General features: G+C 42.1%; 1 protein-coding gene across 1 annotated transcript in view; it reads left to right on the top strand.

The window, feature by feature from the left end:
• Positions 1 to 4,128: 4,128 nt before the first annotated feature.
• Positions 4,129 to 19,722, top strand: part of LOC121194990 (XK-related protein 7-like) — a 53,685-nt gene continuing 38,091 nt past the window's right edge. Inside the window, exon 1 of the mRNA XM_041058145.1 lies at positions 4,129 to 4,736. Coding sequence (XP_040914079.1) covers positions 4,129 to 4,736 — 608 coding nt within the window. The remainder of the gene's footprint in view (positions 4,737 to 19,722) is intronic.

Here is a 19,722-nt window from a genome sequence, read left to right as displayed (position 1 = left end):
ATTAATCCAAGAATTTTTGCTGTTTGAGAAAATCCACCAGAAACACCATCCATCCTTCTTTCACAGTTAAAATAATCTTTATTGACCATTGTGAAAGTGTTTGGTCTGCAGCATCCTGGGAGCTCAGCAGACTCTGAATCTTCCCATGGAAGGACAGAGTTGTTGCTTTGAGTCCAACGACTTCATTGTCACTCTCCGCTAAAAATTAACAAGCAATTTGAGATACAAAAATCCTTCTTTTAGAAACAGCGGTGGACTGGTGCAGATGTTTTAAAAGTCCCTCTGAAGCTTGGAGTCTGTGTGAATTCACCAAAGTGTATCACAGCAGCGGCAGCACTGATCTGAGACCTCTAATTAGCTCCCTGCGCTCTCAAACTCATAATGACCCTCATTTGTCAGGAAATGCACAGCTTGTGAGTGATACACAGAATACACAGAATGCCATTTAAGGTGAAGCAGAAGGAGGAGAACTGTGACTCCCAGGGGGACGTTTTGTCTGCCACACAGTGAAGCTGCACTCACTGGCCTGATGAGGGCGCTCTAATTAAAGGTCAAAAATTTCATTAAAAAACAAACAAAAAACAGAAGGGGGTCTGACGGGGGGAAAACGGAGTTTTGATGTTCGGAATCATTACACTACCTTGCCATGAGGGGGCACTCTAAAAAATGTGGAACTTCTATTGAACAAACTGTCATTCACCAAATTTGTTCTTAAAAATCAAAAAGATGATTTCTCAGACAAGACAAACCTCACACCCCTCTGATGAACTATATAACAAAAATGAAATATTTTCATTTTAAATGAGAACAAGCTTTAAAAAAATGCATCATTTCTATTCAGCAGCTACATGACTCCTTGTGGCTTTGTAAGCACTGTGGTAACTTAGCCTTGGATATATTTGTTGATGTATTTGTTGAATACTGACAAAACAGTGTTTTTACCATCCAGAACCCTAGCAGATACTTGCTTATTATGGAAGGAGGACAGAAAAATCAAACCAGACCAAACTGTTTTTCAACTTTTCAGAAAAACCTGAAAATTCATTATCAGGCGAAGGAAGATGGAAGTGAATAAATAAAATACCGTTTTTAGCAGTTCTTGAATTGAACCAGTGCCAAAAGGTCAGAAGTATCAGCACGTTATAATGCATATCTGCCGGGCTGAGTACAGTTACTTCAAAATTCAGTTCTCCACTTTCTAATGAATCAGTGCACCGATTTCATAGGTCTAGGAATTATATTATACTTGTGCTGTGTGTTTTGTGCCGTGAGAGGTGCCACAACTGTGCAGTTCCAATTCAGTCAGAAAGCTTTAGACTGGTGCTCAAGTCCTGTGTCCATCACCACCCTGTGCACGGCCTGACAGGTGATGGGGGCGATTGTTTTATAAAAAATTAGCACCGGTAGCATCGGTTTTCAGTGATTTTCCCAAATTAAAATTCTATCATGGTAATTTTGTCAATGTTGGTGAAAAGATTATTAAATAATTAATTGATCAATTAGTCATTTAATCAAAACATTTTTTGGTAGTTTCATTAATTGAACAAGGAATTTAAACCAAAAGGGCTTTCCCTGCAGTATTAGCTAATTTTGTGGTCCTGTCTTGTAGAGGGTACATACTCCTAAGTAATAAGGAGTCTGTTTTGTTTTTGCCCAGGGGCCCCCCAACAGACTGCTCTGACCATGTCATGAGATGGAGCTCAGGGCTCATTGCAGTTGAGGTTTTTACTGTGGTTGAAGTGTTTCCCTGCTAACAACAGTATCTGTATGAACTGTACACACTTTATTTGGGTGATGATGGTTTTCCACTTGAACATTGCTTTGTTTGTTTTATTGCTCTCCCTTTGTAGCATGAAGGGAAACTGTATGGATTCTTGAGTCCAGAAATACAAGAACATTTGTAGCCTGAGTCGATCAGGTGGGAAATTTCTAAACTGTGACACAGTTGTATATTTTACTTCAGGGTTGTTATGGCTTACTGAGAAACTTTACATAACACTTTTAATTTTCGGATTGTGGTGAGAATGTGACAGAGTTTTCTCTTCGCTGCAGAAACTCGGCTGTGTTTTTCTAAAGTGTGTCAGAGCCGGAGCCGTGATGATCTGGGATCTCTAATTAGCTCCCCTTGGTCTCAAACTCATAATGGGCATCATTTATCAAAAATAATATCCAGACAAATCTGTGTATCTCTAATATATGCCACGAAACAAAAACCAAAACACTTCCAGCTTTGAATTCTACAGCAATGAGCCGTTAAAAACCATCTGGGAGTGTGATACTTCATTTAGGACATATTTTTTAGTCTCTCTTGATCAGACCATTTAAATGTTTTGAAATATGTGGGTGTACAGATTTTATCAGTAGCTGCTGTCCAAGGAGACGCATCCTAGCATGAAACTGTGAGGAAACTGAATCCATTCACTGAACTATTTTTAAAATAGCAGGTTGATTCAGGCTTAGTCTCGATGCTGGGGCCACAAACCTAAACAGTACTCATAATTCAGGCCCTGACTGAAAGTTTCATGGAAAGATTAGACAGGATTTTCAGAGTCAGGAAGTTTCTGGAACAGAGGCTCTCGTCTCCATTTCAAGGCCAATAAGAGCTCGTCATGGAGCCTCACCCATTGGCCAAATCATGTTAGTCTCCACGTCAGTGCCAGACACAGCCAGGACCTGAAAACCCACTGCAGATGTGAGTGCTGCTGAGGTGGTTTGTGAGTGGAGCGATAGCTTCAGATTAACAAACTTGGCTTTATATCTTGTTCCACAGACATTTTGGATTGACCCCAGCTCTGATAAGCCCCCGCTCGGCCCCGATGTGGAAACACGGTGGCTGATTAGTTTATTGAGGGCAGTGAAGCGCAGAGCCGTAATTCACCAAAGAGTTTTATTGCCTATTCTGCTCAGAGTTTATGGGATCTTTTCAATTAGTGCGGTCACTGCTGCAAACAGACCAGTTGCTCTGTGTCTTGTCAGCTTTATGCATCACTGCCTCGTTACAATCAGACAAATGCACTTTAAAGGCCCTGTTACAAAAACAGAGGCAGCCTGCGAGGTTAGAGAGCTGCTGGTCTGGGACCAGCTAAGGAAAAGGAGAAAATACGGAGTAATAAATTATCCCCTTTAACAACAGATGCTGATGAACTCTTGGTGGTGATATTAATATAATATAATATCTTTTCTTAAACTATACACAGTACCTCTGAGCTATTTTTAAAAAATGTACATCTTCAGCAGGAATCACTGGCCTGATGCTGAGTGCCACAGAAGTGAGTGACTAGTTTTGGATTCTTGTCTTTTGTTTGTGTTTATCGTACTGAACACGCAGACAACAACTTCTTCCTCTGGAGAAAGAAAATGAGCCTTGGACATCCACAGCTATAGTTAGCGTATATGCAGAGAGAGCACCCAGAAAAAAATTTCTAACCTTTAACCTTTCTGCTCCAGTGAGACAGCAGACTGGCTTGACTGAAAAGCTCACATGACTGACACATGTGTGTCAGTCATGTGACTTTTTTTGTTAAATTAAACTGAAAAACGCTGAATGCATCGGTTATGAATGTGAGTTAATGCACAGCACACTTTAACATTCATTGTCTGGAGGCAGATTCATTGTGCAGGACCAGCACAGAAGACAGAGGACAGGACGCAGGACATTCATGGTGAAATGATGAGTCCCCCTCAGTGACAGGTCAGAAACTGATGCTCAGCACCAGCTGCACATAAAACCACCTTAATATGAGTTTAACAACGGTCCTGTGATGAGCAGCAGACTGCAGCCACTGCAGAGACAGGATAATGCAACGGGCATAGATTTAATGGTAGGATTTAAAAAATAATAACAGCCCCGCGGGTCACGGTTGTTTGCAGGTTTGTATGTCTGCGCGCAGAATGTCCTGAAAACATCGCGCTGGTGTCATGGTGTTAAAAGCGCTGTTAGTAATGATGCCTCACAATTAATTGGCTGATGATGAGGCTAGTTATGATGTAATCTCTCTCACTCTCTCTCTCCTGCACTCAGCCAGCCCCCTCCCTTCTCTCTCCCTCTCTCTCTCTCTCTCTCTCCCTCTCCCTCTCTCTCCCGTTTCCCCACCTCTTTCTCTGTCTTTCTCTCCTATCCTAACCAACATGGCCGCTAAGTCGGACGGAGCAGCGGTGTCTGTGGAAGATGACAACACGCCCAGGAGCTTACCGGAGCCGGGGAACCCCGCCGCCCGGCCCCGCTGCACCGCCGCCGGCGGAAAACCCTACACGCTGCTGGACTGCTGCTGGGTGCTCTGCGCCCTGCTCGTCTTTTTCTCCGACGGCGCGACCGACCTGTGGCTGGCCGCCGACTACTACCTGAGAGGCGACTACTGGTGGTTCGGCTTGACGCTCGTCTTCGTCGTGGTGCCCTCCGCTGTCGTCCAGGTACTGAGTTTCAGGTGGTTCGTGTACGACTACTCGGATCTGAGCGGCGGAGACGGAGCAGCGAGCGGCAGCGGGACCGGCGCGGGAGCGGCAGGCGCGGCAGGCGGAGCAGCAACGGCGGGCGACAACACTTTGAGCACCAAGGACAGCGACCAGCGCGGTGGGAGCGCGGTGGCGGGGAACGCCGCGAATGTTACCCCGGTTTACACATCTTCTGCCCCGCCTGCGACTGCAGGGAGAGTCGCCCCCCCGCGGAGCTGCTGTACCGTCTGCATGTGGGTCTTTCAAACCGTGCTTCACGTCCTGCAGCTGGGGCAAGTCTGGAGGTAAGACCGCGGGGACGGAGTGGGGAACAAGAGGGGTGTGCTTCCGTGCATGAGCGCGTGTGTGCATACGTGCTGGTGTGTGTTTAACATGTACGCGGTGCACACGTGAGCATTGAATTCCCAGCGCGCGTGTGTGTAGGTGCTCGCTACATGTGTCTGCGTGTGCGTCCGCTCATGTGCATGTGTGTGGAAATGCTGCCTTTCCTCCACATTCACCGGTGACACAAATGTGCAGAGCTCCACCAGGGAAGCGAGAGATTCCTGCCAGAAAAAAGCTGAATTTGTAGGATTCACTCTCACACAGCAGTTGTAACAGTGATAGTAAAAAAAATGTGAATTACTCACCCAGGAGCCTTTTTGTTCATCTGCCCCTCTTGTCCTGACTGTGACAGAATGTGGACGGCTGCATGTAGCCGCTGAGCCCTAACGTGCAGTTCCTCTCCCTGATGCGTCTGTCTGTCATGGTCTTAATGTTGACAGGAATGTTATCAAAGCTGTGTGGGTCAGACCCCACTGCTCCTCTCCTCCGGCTGCTTGTCATGTTAGCGATCCTGAAACTGAATCTTTCTTTCCTCCACACTCAATCTAGTTTTGGATGAGATCGGCAAGGTGGATAAAATGTGAGGGGAGAGGACGCATGGGCAAAATCTTAAAGGAAGCATAGCACATCCAAACTAATGTCCTGTCCTGTTCTTTGAACTGTGGGTAGATGTGAGGTTGGCTTTGATTAAAATTCATCCAGAGCCACATTCGCTCCATGTGATACAACGTGTTGACCGGAATATGAAAGTTTCACCGCAGCCCAAGTCTCTGGAATTTAATAATTTTTCAAACATTGTGGAGCAACTTTAACATCTTGATTCTTCAGGTTCGCACATCACTAACCACAGTCTGAGCTGAGCCCACATATCACTATCACAAGAAAATTTCTGTAAGACACATTAAAATAAAATGACATGATGCATTAAGATGTTCACAAATGCCTGTAATTGCAAGGATAAACAAACTGTAATGCAGCATCATGGTTGTAGTACAGTCCACTTCAGTCTGGTTTGAGACTGATAAATGACACTACACTTACTCAAATACTGTTTAAGTACAATTTTGTGGTGTTTTTATTTGAGGGTTTCCATTTTATGATACTTTACACTTTTACCTCACTACATTTCAGAAGAAGATATTGTACTTTTCACTCCACTACATTTATTTGACAGCTATAGTTAGCAGTTACTTTTCATATTAAGGTTTTACACATGGTAACCACATGAAATACAACACTCTGTTGAAGATTAAACCAGTGGTTCCCAGTTTCTTTGGCTTGTGAACCTTTAAAAAAAAGCAGCTTCTCGTGGCCACGTTTCACATGTCTCTGAGCTGTTGGCAGTTCCACCAACAAGATGTTTCCCCTCCAGATTTCTCAGAGGTTTTCATTTAAACACTCGCTCAAGGCCCAATGAGATAAAACCCTCCAATAATTCAGCAAAGATCTGCAAAATGAATGCACACTTGTGTAGCAGAACTTTTTTCTTCCTTCCAACCCCATTAATCATCTACCAACCCCTCAGATTTATCTCCTGACCCTCTGGAGGGGGTCCAACCTCTAAGATAGGAACAACTGGGCTAAACTACCTAACTGTATTTAAAACCAGCTCCACCATAACCAGATACAACCTCAAAAATACAGCACAATGCTTGCACACTGGTGCATTAACAGTCTAATTATGCAGAAAGAGTACTTTTCATTTGATACGTGAATACATTTTCCCCATAGTACGTCTAGACTTGTGTAGGATTTTAAATTCTGGACCTTTATTTATAATGGAGTATTTTTACACTGTGGTATTGGTACTTTTACTTAAGTGAACGATCTGAGTATTTCTTCCTTCATTGTATGGTACCAATGAAATCTTTCAGCACTTTTCTGCATATAACTACACATCTAAAAAAAATTAGATGCACCACAGAATATAAGAATTTGCTGCACTTGTGATATTGGAAAATTGTGGTGAACTGACACCTGACTGACAGCACACCAGCCTGAATAATGTGCTACGAGAGCAACCAGTGATGCTGGACAGGAAAACCAAAACAAACACAGACGAAAAGAAAAGAAAAAAGCCAACAGGATTTGGTCAAGGCCAGAGACAGTTACAGAGAGACCGGAGGCTGAAAACAAGCCAGAGTCAAACTACCCATGAGATCAAGACAAGTCTGAGATTACAGAAAAAAAATCTCTTGAAGTCAAACTCAAGACCGAGACCAGACCGAGAAATGCCTGCTAATGTAGAGGCACAACAAACAAGGATGTAACATTCTGTGTTAACAGAGGAAACCCTTCAAAACACACACTCGGAAAATAATTTTAAATTCATGTTCTACCCTGCAGTGCCTGACAGAAGAAATCTCTCTGATGTGATATAATAAAAACAACTTTTTTATTGAATGTGATATTTTCCAGCACCAGTAAGGCTGCCAGTTCAGCAGGAAGCTCTTTTTTTTTTCTTGTGGTGTGAATGTGGAAAGTTGTTCGAGTAGGTTGTGTTTCTGCAATGTAAGTTATTTCAACTTTTAGGAAAACAGATCAAGGTTTTAATCATCTAAAACAAATGTATTTGACGAGCAACCGTCATAAGTCATAAAGCCAGAATAGAAACACTTTTGACTGCCCTGGTGAAGCGCCTTTGAGCAAGGTGCCCAGGCCTGCAGATGACCTCTGACCTTTCTGTCAAGGTAAAAGAAGACAGGAAAAGACTTAAATAAAGATATTAGAATTAAATAAAGATTCGCATTACATCAACTAATTCTGAAAAAGAGCATGTGGGAATTCACACGAGTATAATTACATGCAGACTCAGTAATGAACTGCATTAATGAACAACAATAAGATGCTGAGAGCTGGAGAATGAGTTGGTTTTAATGGAGTAGTTGCTGTTGGGAGACTTGGACAGGGCTCAGTGTGACTCAGATTTGACTCATCTGCAGCTGAGAATTCCCGTTTCAGATGATTTTCCTTCCCCTGTGGATTCATATCTGATTCTCTAATCACTGTGAATCTCACAAAAAAAAAAAACTCATGAATTCTTGTTTTCTTAATTCAGATCCGAACCACACAAATTATTCTGTAAAATCCAATCCCGAAGAATGAAACATGCATTCGTCAAACATTGTAATTCTCAAAGCTGGAAAATGTTTCTGCTCATGTCTCGTGTCAGTCACCTGAATACATTTACCATCACTTTGCATCGTAGTCAGTGTGTGGAAGATGATAAGACTCAATGACAAAGAGAAAGAAGAAGTTGAAAGAAAAAAAAAGCTTGGCTGGCATTTTGGGACACGACTAAAATCGATTAAATCACACCGTCAAAAAGCTGCACTGGATTGGAGTTTATGTTTTTTTCAGTAAATTTGTAGACTGAGACTTAGATTTATTTGGATATTGGATACCCTGTTGAGATTTTCAACCCCTTTTGTGATATGCAGAGACTTTTCTGTCCAAGTTCAAATACTTAAAAAGTTCAAATACTTAAAAGTGTCCCATTTTTGTGTTTTTCTGAAAGGCAGCTTCTTGTGTTTGTGTAACAGCGACAGTGTAACAGTAAAAACTGTCCTCTGTTAGTGCAGCATCAAAGGTAGAAGTCTTGTGGAGGAGCTTTGGACTGATAGCTGAGTGTCCAAAGTGTCTGAGGCTGGAGTTTGGATTGTGTCTCTTACCATCAGGCAGCAATGGTTTCCTCTGAATATTAACCACACACATGCTGTATATTCTGTGTACACAGTGCATTGAGAGTGTATGCAGACACCTTCACTTTTTCCCAACCCCATAATGATCCAAAAACAGAATCACTATCATTCTGTTATTTAAAAAAGAAAAACTGAAATATCACATGGACATAAGTATTCAGACACTTCACTCAGGGCTTAGTTGAAGCACCTCTGCGATTACAGCCTCGAGTCTTCTTGGGAATGACGCGTCAAGTGCTGTGCATCTGGATTTTGGGATTTTCTGCCATTCTTCTCTGCAGATCCTCAGAGCTCTGTCAGGGTGGATGTGGGCCGTCAGTGGCCATTTTCAGGGCTCGGCAGAGATGCGTGATTGGCTTTAAATCAGGGCTCCGAGGCCACTCGAGGACATTCACAGAGTTTTCCCTAAGCCACTCCTGTGTTGTCTTGGCTCTCCTGAAGAGCCATCGGCCCAGTCTGAGGTCCTGGGTTTTCATTAAGGATATCTCTTTACTTTGCTGCGTTCAGCTTTTCCTCAACCCTGACCTGTCTCCCTGTCCCTGCTGCTGAAAAACACCCCCACAGCATGATGCTGCCACCGCCGTGCTGGTATTGGGCAGGTGATGAGCGGTGTCCGGTTTCCTCCAGACATGACGCTTAGAATTGAGGCCAAACAGTTCAGTCTTGGTTTCATCAGGCCAGAGAATCTTGTTTCTCACAGTCTGAGAGTCCTTTAGGGGCTTTCGTGTGTTTTTCCACTGAGGAGAGGCCTCTGTCTGGCCTCTCTGACATAAATCCCAAATCGACAGAGTGCTGCAGTGAAGGGAGGTTGTCCTTCTCCTGTCTTCACGCAGGATCTCAGCAGCTCAGCCAGAGTGACCATCGGGTTCTTGGTCACCTCTCTTTCCAAGGCCCTTCTCCCCGATTGCTCAGTTTAGCCGGGCGGCCAGATCTAGGAAGAGTCCTGGTTGCTCCAAACATCTTCCATTTAAGAATTATGGAGACCTCTGTGCTCTTGGGATCCTTCAGTGCAGCAGAAACTTTTTTTGTGGCTGTCCCCAGGTCTGTGCCTTGACACAGCCCTGTGTCTGAGCTCTGCAGGCAGCTCCTCCGACCTCATGGCTTGGTTTTTGCTCTGTCAGCAGTGAGACCTTATATAGACAGGTGTGTGCCTTTCCAGATTATGTCCAATCAGTTGAATTTACCTCAGATGGACTCTAGTCAATGCGTTGAAACATCAGTAAACAGCCACTGAGCCTGTTTTTTTTTTTTTTTGGTATTCAAATCACAGGATTAAGGAAAAATCCCTGTTTTTGCTGACTTTTATCTTTCTCTGTATTTATCTTACATTTCTCTGTCAGTCATTAAAGGATAAATCCATGTAAATCTGTGTAAATACTGAGAGAGAAACAGAGAACATAGAGGAGATTACAGTCTGCTTTACATGGTTTTCCTGAGTTTGACAGATACTTACCAGATATTCTCTGCAGCAGTGTGAGAGCAGAGGATTTTTATTGACCTAAAACATTAGGTTTAGGTCCATCTCACATTTCCCTACGGTGTTCAACAGCCACGTGTGGAAAAATTCATCTTAAGAGACACAGAGACCAGTATTCACCGCAGCAGGAGCAGGACAAAGCCCAGAATGCATTGCAGCCTGAAGACAGGTTAAGGTTTGAATGAAGGTCAACTCACCTTTTCTCGACTGGAGACTCTCTGTATCATTTTCTCCATCTACATTTAAAATCCACAGCTCAAAAGCAGCAAGGTCACATGTCTTTATCTGGGGGTTGTTGAAAGGCATTCTGGGGAGTGTAGGAAATCTCTACCTGAAACTGAAGCAGATAAATGGTCTTTTAGTGAACATGGCTTAACTCAATTTGTGATTTTAGCACTTTATCTACTACAACGATTTAACATGATCTTTATTAACCTCTTCTGCTGATCCATAAAAAAAAAAAAGGAGGGGGGGGTCATCGCACAAACTTGTTATTTTCAGCTTTATAAATAAAATTGACTCGACAATCATTCCTTCACCAGTGAGTCAGTTATTAAGATCTGTTTTTATGGAATCATATTTATATTTGCTCCGGTTGTATTTGTGCTGGTTTTCCAATATTTGGACAGATTGGGATAATGAAATGTGCATTTTCTTCTAAAATATGAAGGACAAAAAAAAAAAAAAAGAATTTAGCTTTATTTCCATTTGTTGTATTCTACGTGTCCCACTTTGTCAGATTTGAAACTCCTGAATCTTTTAAAGTCTTTAACTAAGTACTGCAGCCTCACAGAGCTGCGAGCATCTGCTCTTGTTCTGACATCTTTTTTTTTGTCTTACATATTTTACTCGTCACCGTTTTTGCTTTTATTTGTGACCACATTTTCTATATATCTCAACCTTTACTGACGTACCGTCAGCCTGAAAGCGAGGCAGGTTCATGGAGAGGCAGACAGGCAGGTGGAGAGACCAGCAACATGTCAGCTTCAGTCCTGCCCGGACTTCAATGGTCAGCCAGCGTTGCAGTTTTTAGGACAATCCAATTGGTTCCTGTCTGTGCCAGACCAGATCAATCAATCCCAGAGAGACGTAACTGAATTGGTTCCAAATGGTCACTCAGCTCAGGTGGTCTGACTGTTAGCCGTGCCTGTCCAGACACGGCTAATAATCAGCCCGAGTGGCTAACTGGCAGCCTCAATGTGCTGAATCATTCAAATCTGTGTGTGTGTGTGTGTGTGTGTGTGTGTGTGTGTGTGTGTGTGTGTGTGTGTGTGTGTGTGTGTGTGTGTGCGTGTGCGTGCGCGTGCGTGTGTGTGTGTTCAAGGAGGGGTGGCCTCACTATTCATTCACAAATGAAGTGACTCTCAGTGATTATTGCTTTTACTTTTCATTCTAATTACGGGGCCTGTCACTCAGAGACTCTTTAAACGGTGGCTGCAGGGGGTAACATCCACTGGAAGAACGTCAATAAAAGGGAAAATATTATCACGTCCTCCTGCCAGATCTTTTACCTTTATAATCAGTGATCGGTGGAACTTCGTTTCTGTCCTTTCCATCACGTAAACATGGGTCTATGAAGTGTTTGGGGGCCCAAACCAAACATCATCTACCATCTGTCTTTGTTTGTCTTAACATCAGCCCTTTTCACAGAGCCCTGCTCTGCTGATTTCAATGATCTGCTGCACAGAAAGAAAAATTTTGTCTATTGCTTCTCCAGTTTGAGTCAGTTCTCATCATTGTGTCTAGTTTTGATTGACCTTCAAGAGATACAGATGATTACTGCACTAATTTTAAGCAGGTTTTGAGTCTGTAGTGTGTTCAAGCTGCAAACGTTCCAAAACAGAATGAAAAATAAAAAAAAATTATAAAAGTACTTTTTAAGTATGTTATTTCCTTTGTGCATTTCCTGTTTGCAGCTGCAAAAAAAAAAAATAAACTATGATTGGTGGGGAGGCAGCTCAAGTAAGATCTCAGGAAAAACACATAATTAAAAGAAACATTTTGTTTTTGAAAATATAAAATTTAATTTAACATTTTAGCAGCTTTCACATGTAAAAGTCCAAATGCTTTGCATCAAACTGTACGCTGGATTCAGCAGCATCATGCAAGATTAAAAAGTTTGGTCTGAAGATGTTTCTTAAAGGCATTTACAGGAGCTGCATGACATATGTTTATGGGCAGGTTTGTAGTTTTCAATGATCAGCTGGGAATTTACAGAGAGAGTTAGGTGTTAAACATTCAGAGCCTTGTAAACTGGTGATAAAATGTTTGATTCCATTCTAAAAGTGATAAGAGGCCAATGTTAAGGTGCTAAAATGGGTGTAATTCACTTTCTTTTACTAGCGGTAATCCAAAGTCCCAGTTTGATTGATGTTCACTTGCTGTAGAATGGGACTTGGCCAGAGGGATGACATCATAACTAGTGGGAGGGGCCTGATTGTTAATTGGCTGCTGGTGACACACCTGGGCAGAGCTGGAGAGAGTGTGGCAGGAAGTGGCTGGAGTTTGTGTGTGAGCATGTTGGTCCAAAATCAGGAGATATAATCAGACGCTGCAGCGTTCAGGGACGGCCTCTCAGGTTATGGGAACTGCAGGTGGAAGGTAGGAACTTTATTTTAAATGCAGTCTTGTAAAATCACATTCAAGTCAGAAAAGCAGGCAGAAAATTAGCAAACATTTGTATCTGATCTGGGCATTTGCTTTAATTTAGCCTTCTCTCAGTAGAATATTGGGGAAAAAAATAATGTTTTCAAAACTTATCATGTTTCAGAGACATGTACAGATATATTGACAACTTCCTGTGGTGCTAATACAGCAAAGAGCTTTCATCTTCTGTTGACTGGTTGTTTTCATTTTCAAGAAAACCTCAAGTTTCCCTGGATTTGCTATATGTGAAACTGATTGAGCGTTTGTTCTCTGTGTCTCTCCCTGTAAACTACAGTTTCAAAGAATTTCCAAAGCCCTTTTTCCCTTCCTGAAAAAAGAAGCAGGAAATGAGAACCGCTTCACTGTCCGGGTGAAGGTTTTGTTCAAGATCATGAAAAGTTGAGGAGTACAACCTCAGATGGTTTAGTTGTAAACAGTAAACAGCATCTGTTCTGTTTCTGCTGGGAGAGACACAGTAATGATGATGATAATGGGACAGCATAATGTGCGACAGTCGGTTATCAAGTGAATGTGACTCTGTGAAAGCAACATGCCTTAGTTACAGAACATATCGTGATCCCTCAATGCCTGTTGTGCTTTCTGTTCTTTGCTTTGTGTTGATTTTTACATGTTCATCTTCAGTTCATTACTCTGGATCTTCTGCTCTGACAGGGCTGGAGAGGTTTCTTTAATGTTTCTCTGCATGTTCACACCCTGAAGGTATGAACCTGCAGCATCCAAAGGTCTGCAGGGAAAAGAGGTGGATTCATGAAATCCAAACAGAGACAGACAGACAGACAGACAGAGTGCAATAGACTTGTAGAAAGACAAACAGACTCTCATAAATGTGCCAAAACAAAGGTCCCTTTCAGAGCATTTTCTGTCTCTGCAGTCAGTGCATCCACCAAATTTTTTTAAGAAACTTTGTTCGTGCGACAATGCAAACATTTTTAAATGTGAATAATCTTTAACTTTAAGTTACTGACTCTGGATTCCCCAGTCAGTCGAAAATAAAACCAAAAGGATGTCCTCTAACTACCAACACAAACTTTTTAAGGGTCCCCTCTAACTGCTGTGAATTTCTTCACTTCTTAAGGTGGAAAATCAAAATTCTGCTGCTTGAGGCTCTGGCGAAGTATCACAACATTCGCCCCAAGACATCTCCAGATATACCATTTATTTTTAGCACAGAGGGGAAAAGGATCCAAACAAAATCTAGTTTTTGTCTGTTTGCAGCTAAAACAATTGGTCAATTTAATAAATCAGTCAATCCAAAAGAAATTAATCAAATATTTAAAAACATTTTTGGTCATTTTTAAAGGAAATTTTAAACCAACCTTCACTGAACAGTGCAGTTTCCTGAGCTGACCGTTTTATTGGAAGGTTAACGTTGTCTGTCTGTCCTGTCTCAGTTTGTGTAGTCTTAGTGTTAGTGCTCTGTACTCTGTCCTGGAGGAACGTTGTTTTGTCTCACTGTGGACTGTATTATCTGTGTACGGCTGAAATGACAGTAAAGTTAGTCTGCAGTCATCTCTTCATGGGCTCCTGTAATAGCTGGTGGTGTCGTTGTGGGGACATTGAAGTGGTGGAGCTTGTTGGAAGCATTAGCTGAGAGGTCAACTTTTAAGAAAAAAAATCTGTTATAAGGCAACAATTTTTTTTATTAAGTTGTCTTGTTAAGGTTTGGTTTGATTCTAACTGGACTGTAACAGTAGATTTCAGTGTAATTATTTTTTATGAGAAATCCCAGTTGTACTGCAGTTTCAGTCCTTATTGGATAGTTTTGTTTTGTTTGTTTACTGTTGAAATTAGAAAAAGAAATTTACAGCTCTAGCAAACACTGCGCAGACTGGATGAATGTGCATTCATTACTGGAACAGAAAAGGTGTCACGTGCCCTAATGATGTTTAAGATTTGTTGGAGATTTTGCTAAACTGCAGCTCAAGGTTTGGGCAGCTGAACATTTCAGGATGTAAAACTGAAATGAAAGAGAAAATCACTTACACCGGCTGCTTCTTCACAATAAAAGCCCTAAGCCATAATCCCTTCACTTACCTGAAAGACTCTTACAGTGAAGCAGCAGGATGTGATATAAATACTCAATGAAAAACCCCATATCTCTGTAGCCGTGTCCAAACTGAACACTTATTCTAAGTGTGTTTAACAGCACATTGATTTTTCAGTGAGCTGTTGAGTTGAGTTCAATTTTATTTTATATAGCTCCAAATCAAAACACACAATCTCAAAGCACTTTACAGATTAAGGTCAAGACCTTACAATATTATAGTAATGCGTATTGTACAGTAATACATGTACACTCTTGTCAGCGCAGTGCTTAAAGGAATGGAGGTTGTTCACACAGTTAGAGAAAATTAGGGGTGTTTTCAGACCTAAATCCAAATCAGTATGTTTTTTCCTTTTCACATAGAAGCACAGCAGGCCGCTGGAGCCATTTAACTCAAACTTACAGAATTCAACTTGTAGTTGGGTCAGATCAACAAGTTCTCCGACCCAAATGCCCAAACAGATTGCTTATCCCAACGCTCTGAGTCACTGTTGAAAACCCTTTTATACTGTGACGAAGCAATGGCAATGGATTGGTTAGGTTTAGGGAAGGATGATGATTTTGGTTAAAATAAGACTAGAGAGCCTTTGTTGTCATGGTTACACTAATAAACAGGTGGTTACGGTTGTAGAATGATCGCAGTTAAAAAGAAACAACATCGACTTCCTCTCAGCGTCACCTGACTTCCTCCTTTCCTCCCGTCATAGAAACTGTACCCAGGGTGAAAATGAGCCAGAGTCAGATTCAACAGCATATTCAAACTAAACAACATAGATTAAAAAACAGAAAACAAAACAACTATTACATCCTCAGTAAAATATTTTGCTGTCTCTTTTTGAATTGTTAACTTAAAGCCAGTGTCATAGTTTGATGTATGGCAGCGCACATATCACTTCCTGTTACGTGGTATAAAATGGCAAAGCGAATTGATTAGGATATACTACATTCTGTATCCAGCCACATTATGGAAGTGGACACAGCATCCAAGGGTAACGGACACTGCTGGTTGTGAGCTGATTGGCTAGCTGTTGCCTACAAACTGTTTTTTGTTGATGTTTGCGTGTCAGAGCTGTAACTTCTCTCCCTTGTGGTGTCAGGCAGCCGGTGAAGGAACTGAATTTCAAAACATGTCTCTTTAAGAATTTAAAATCCTGGGACTGTAAATGTACATAGGTTTATGTAAAATTCAATAGTTATTGATTACGAATAAAAATATGCCTGGAGAGAAGTTTTGATGATCCACAGCCTTCTTCCTGTCTGTCTGCTTTCCTGTCTTCTGCCTGCCTGTTTGCCTGTCTGCCCGTCTTCTGCCTGTCTCACTTTCGGTGTGTCTTCCTCTTAGTCTGTCTCTGACTGATGTTCTGTCTTTCTGTATGCTCTCCTGTCTGTCGGTCCGTCAGACTGTACTGAATAATTCACTACAGCCCTTGAGGGAGCTGTCAATCACATTTTGCGTGTGTGTGTGTGTGTGTGTGTGTTAGTGTGTGTGTGTGTGTGTGTGTAGGGATCTAGCATTTCCTGATATCTGCCCCTGTCATCCAATCTGTGTCACTTGCTCACTCTCTTTCTGTTTAGTTTACATCTCCCCGCTTTCGCTTATAGTTGTTAAACCTAAAAGTCACACACAGATGGGGGGTGGGGTGCGGTGGTGGGGGTATGGAAGCCTGAGGGAGGAGGGATGTTGCGTTTAAAAGTTGACACATGTTTCTGATCCCTCCATGCTCCAACATCTTTTGAACGTGTTTGTGTATCTGTACATGTTTGTGTATCTGTACGTGTTTGTGTATCTGTATGTAGGACAGCACATGCGGTTTGCACATGCTCAGTTAGTGCATGTGCCACAGTGGTGCATATTAGCATGTGCCTTGCAGGTGGGCACACAAACACACACATACTTATACACACTGAAGGATGTGACTATGTATAGATAATGAATTCACAGACACAAAATGAAAACACGCGCGCTGTGAACCAAAGCTCACAACCACATCAGTTCCCAACCTGAACCTGCAGATGTTAAACTGACAGATTTGCTGTTCCAGGGCTAAATTATCGATTAAATTCCAAACAGCTGCCTGCACACTACCCTTAATTAGCTCATTGTGAAATAATTGGCCATTTTGACCACGTCATTTCTCATCTCAGGATATATCATCGGTTATTGTGTAATTGTGACATGCTACATAATTCACAACACTTACAGCCCTGAAACTGTAGCGAACACTGGTGAGACCAAACTTTTCTGAGGTTGATTTATAAAACAGAAACTTAACATGTCAGTTGATAACACGTTAAGGCTGAGCAGAGGCAGGGACGTGTTCTAATGTTCTGGCTTTTTCCACCCGTTATGTTTTCAAACCAATCAAAACCAAAATTTGTTGGCGAGTGAATGTAGAGATGTACATGGACATGAACTGTTTCTGTCTGACTCGTGAACTAAGAGGAGCATGCAGAAAACCTGCTCATGTCTCTTACTTGATGTAGTCATGCATGCTGAAAGGAAAGAAAGACGCAGGTACATTGCACATCTGCAAACATTATTCTAACTCCTGGTAACTGGATCGAGCAGCAGAGTTTTCAGCTTCCTGAACAGTGAACCAACTCGCTGCTTGCTCTGAGCCTCAGAGCTGCTGTAATGACCCAGTTTCTCCTCAGGGATCAAGAAAGTTCATCTTGTTTTACAGGCCTTTGCTCTAAATTAACTGCTCAGTCAGAATATCTCCACTTTACTATTTAGATTAGATCTTTGTCCGATGATGGACTGGGAAAAGCACAGTGTGTTTCAACATTTTTGCTGGTGAATGGAGGGTTTTATGGTTTGAGTCAGTTTAAACCAGACTGATGGAGAGTACCAGCCTCCCTCCTCAGGGTACCTATGTGTATTTCTATTGTATTTTGCTCTTTACATGTGCAGCTGCAAACCTTAGCAATTAAAGAACATAATTGTGGCTGCCTCGTGAAATTTGATCTAATTAGCTGCCACATAGAAAAATATCTTGATATTGTTTTATTTCCTTGAGCATCCATTTTCAGATGCATGTAAAAAGTGGCACAATATCCCTGAAATTATGTTCATATTACAGGATTCTGCGCCTCATGATTTATGTCCAGTGTCAACATTCAGTGGTTATGTAGGAAGCGGTGCAACCTTTATGCAGTGAGGTGGGATTAATGTTTGGCTTTCTGTGTTTTTAACCATAACCGTGATCATTTCCTCACCTTATCCATACTGTGGCTGCGATGCGTGGATAATATGATCCACACACACACGTGATCCACGCCCTGAAATAACTGTTACTTCACTGATGTCATGAGGCAGTCAAATCCACGCACTTTGATGTAGGCAGCCTGTTGGCTATGAATCCAGATGTTTGCTCCTGGAATGACAGCTGTCAAAATGGCCCCACTGTGCTCCATTAAAACACTGAGGGCGCTGAGAGGGACTGACCCGCTGAGCCTCAGAACACATAAAAACAGAGGTTAGGTTCAGTTTCAGTTATATAACAGCGGCAGTGCATGAAGCGAGCCAGCAATTGTTTTGTATCCGTTTCATTTAGCAGGTGGACACACCTGTACAGTGCTGCTGTTGGTGTGGTATTTAGTTAATGCTGAGGTTAATGAGTGTCTGTCTGAATTCTGTCCAGACCTTCCTGCTACAAAAGATTCACACTGACATGTGCTCTCTTGGTGCAGGCCTAAAGCGTGCGCTGAAAGTTGAATCATGAAGGAAGAAAAAAAAAAAAGCTTTAAAATAAAGCGTTGCATTTTATAAAACACGGTCAGGACAGCCATGACTGAAAGTCTCACCTGCTCCTCTGTAACAAAGTGAGGTGTAGTACACCACAAAATCGTGCAACCGCTTTTGTGTTATTTCATTTAATTAACTAAACAGACAGACACATATTTTTTTCAAGGTCTAATATTAATCTTTAATAACATGGTGTTAGGCACTGTTTTAATTCTCACGTGTATTATGAAGAGAGACGTTGTATGTGAGCAGCAGCCAGGTGGAACTTTTAGCAGGGGAACTGTTGTGCCCAGGTTCGTCTAAGGGGGGAACTTACTTTCGCCCGCACCCCAGAAGCAACCTGGACGACGCACAGGTAACTCCGTCTCTTTCTTGCTGCTCTCCTTCCTTCTGTATTCTACAGAATTCTATATTGTTACTGTGGGACAAGCCTTGGGACCCATAATAGAGACATCAAAGACACACATGAACAGTAACATGAAGACGTAAATAATCAGATTATGCTCTATATCATATCCTGGTGTGCATGTAAAGATATAAATGTACAGACTGATTTATGGAGTGAGTATCTCGATGGCATCGTTAGGGAGGAACTCCAGGCTGCAGCATATGAAAAATGAACCTGCTTGACATAATAATGAATGAAACTGCCAATCAGATTCGTTTACTTATTAATCGGACGCTGTTACGGATCGTTGCGGCCCGCGTTAACCCCTGGTGGTGGCTCCAAAACATTTCATTTCTTTTCCTGTTGGTTGTTTTGGGGATTTACCAGTTTTAATAACCATAAACTGGTGATGGATGGATGGAGGGATGAAGGGATGAATACACTTAGATGGATAGATAGTGTAATCTGGGACAGTACATGGACTCTGCACAGGGTTTGTTAGTTTATCTGTGTGTGCGCTTCAGTGGTGCATGTTATTAGCATGTGCCCTGCAGGTGCACACACACACACACGCACACATACAGATTTTTCTTTCTCTTCCTTTCGTTCATACAAACACATTCAGACACGTTCTCCTCGAGTGTGTGAACTTTATGTTCAAAGCCCAGAGGAGCAGTTGTATCGCTGTGGATTCTAGTTTTCTCTCTCTGAGCTCTCTGAACTCACACACTCTCTGATCTGTCTCTCCGGATTTTCCTCTGTGCAACACTGTGTGTGTCTATGTGTGTGTGTGTTTCTGCTTGAGAGGAAAGTCCTCCAAATGTGAGGACCTTTAGTCTTTGTGATGCATTTTATGTTTTCGCTTTGTTTGTAATATCCTCCGCCCTCCTCCTTTATTTCATTTTATTTCATTTTATTTTA

This window comes from Toxotes jaculatrix, chromosome 2 (genome assembly GCF_017976425.1).
Source record: "Toxotes jaculatrix isolate fToxJac2 chromosome 2, fToxJac2.pri, whole genome shotgun sequence".
NCBI lineage: Eukaryota > Metazoa > Chordata > Actinopteri > Toxotidae > Toxotes > Toxotes jaculatrix.
This window is presented reverse-complemented; position numbering and strand designations above follow the sequence as displayed.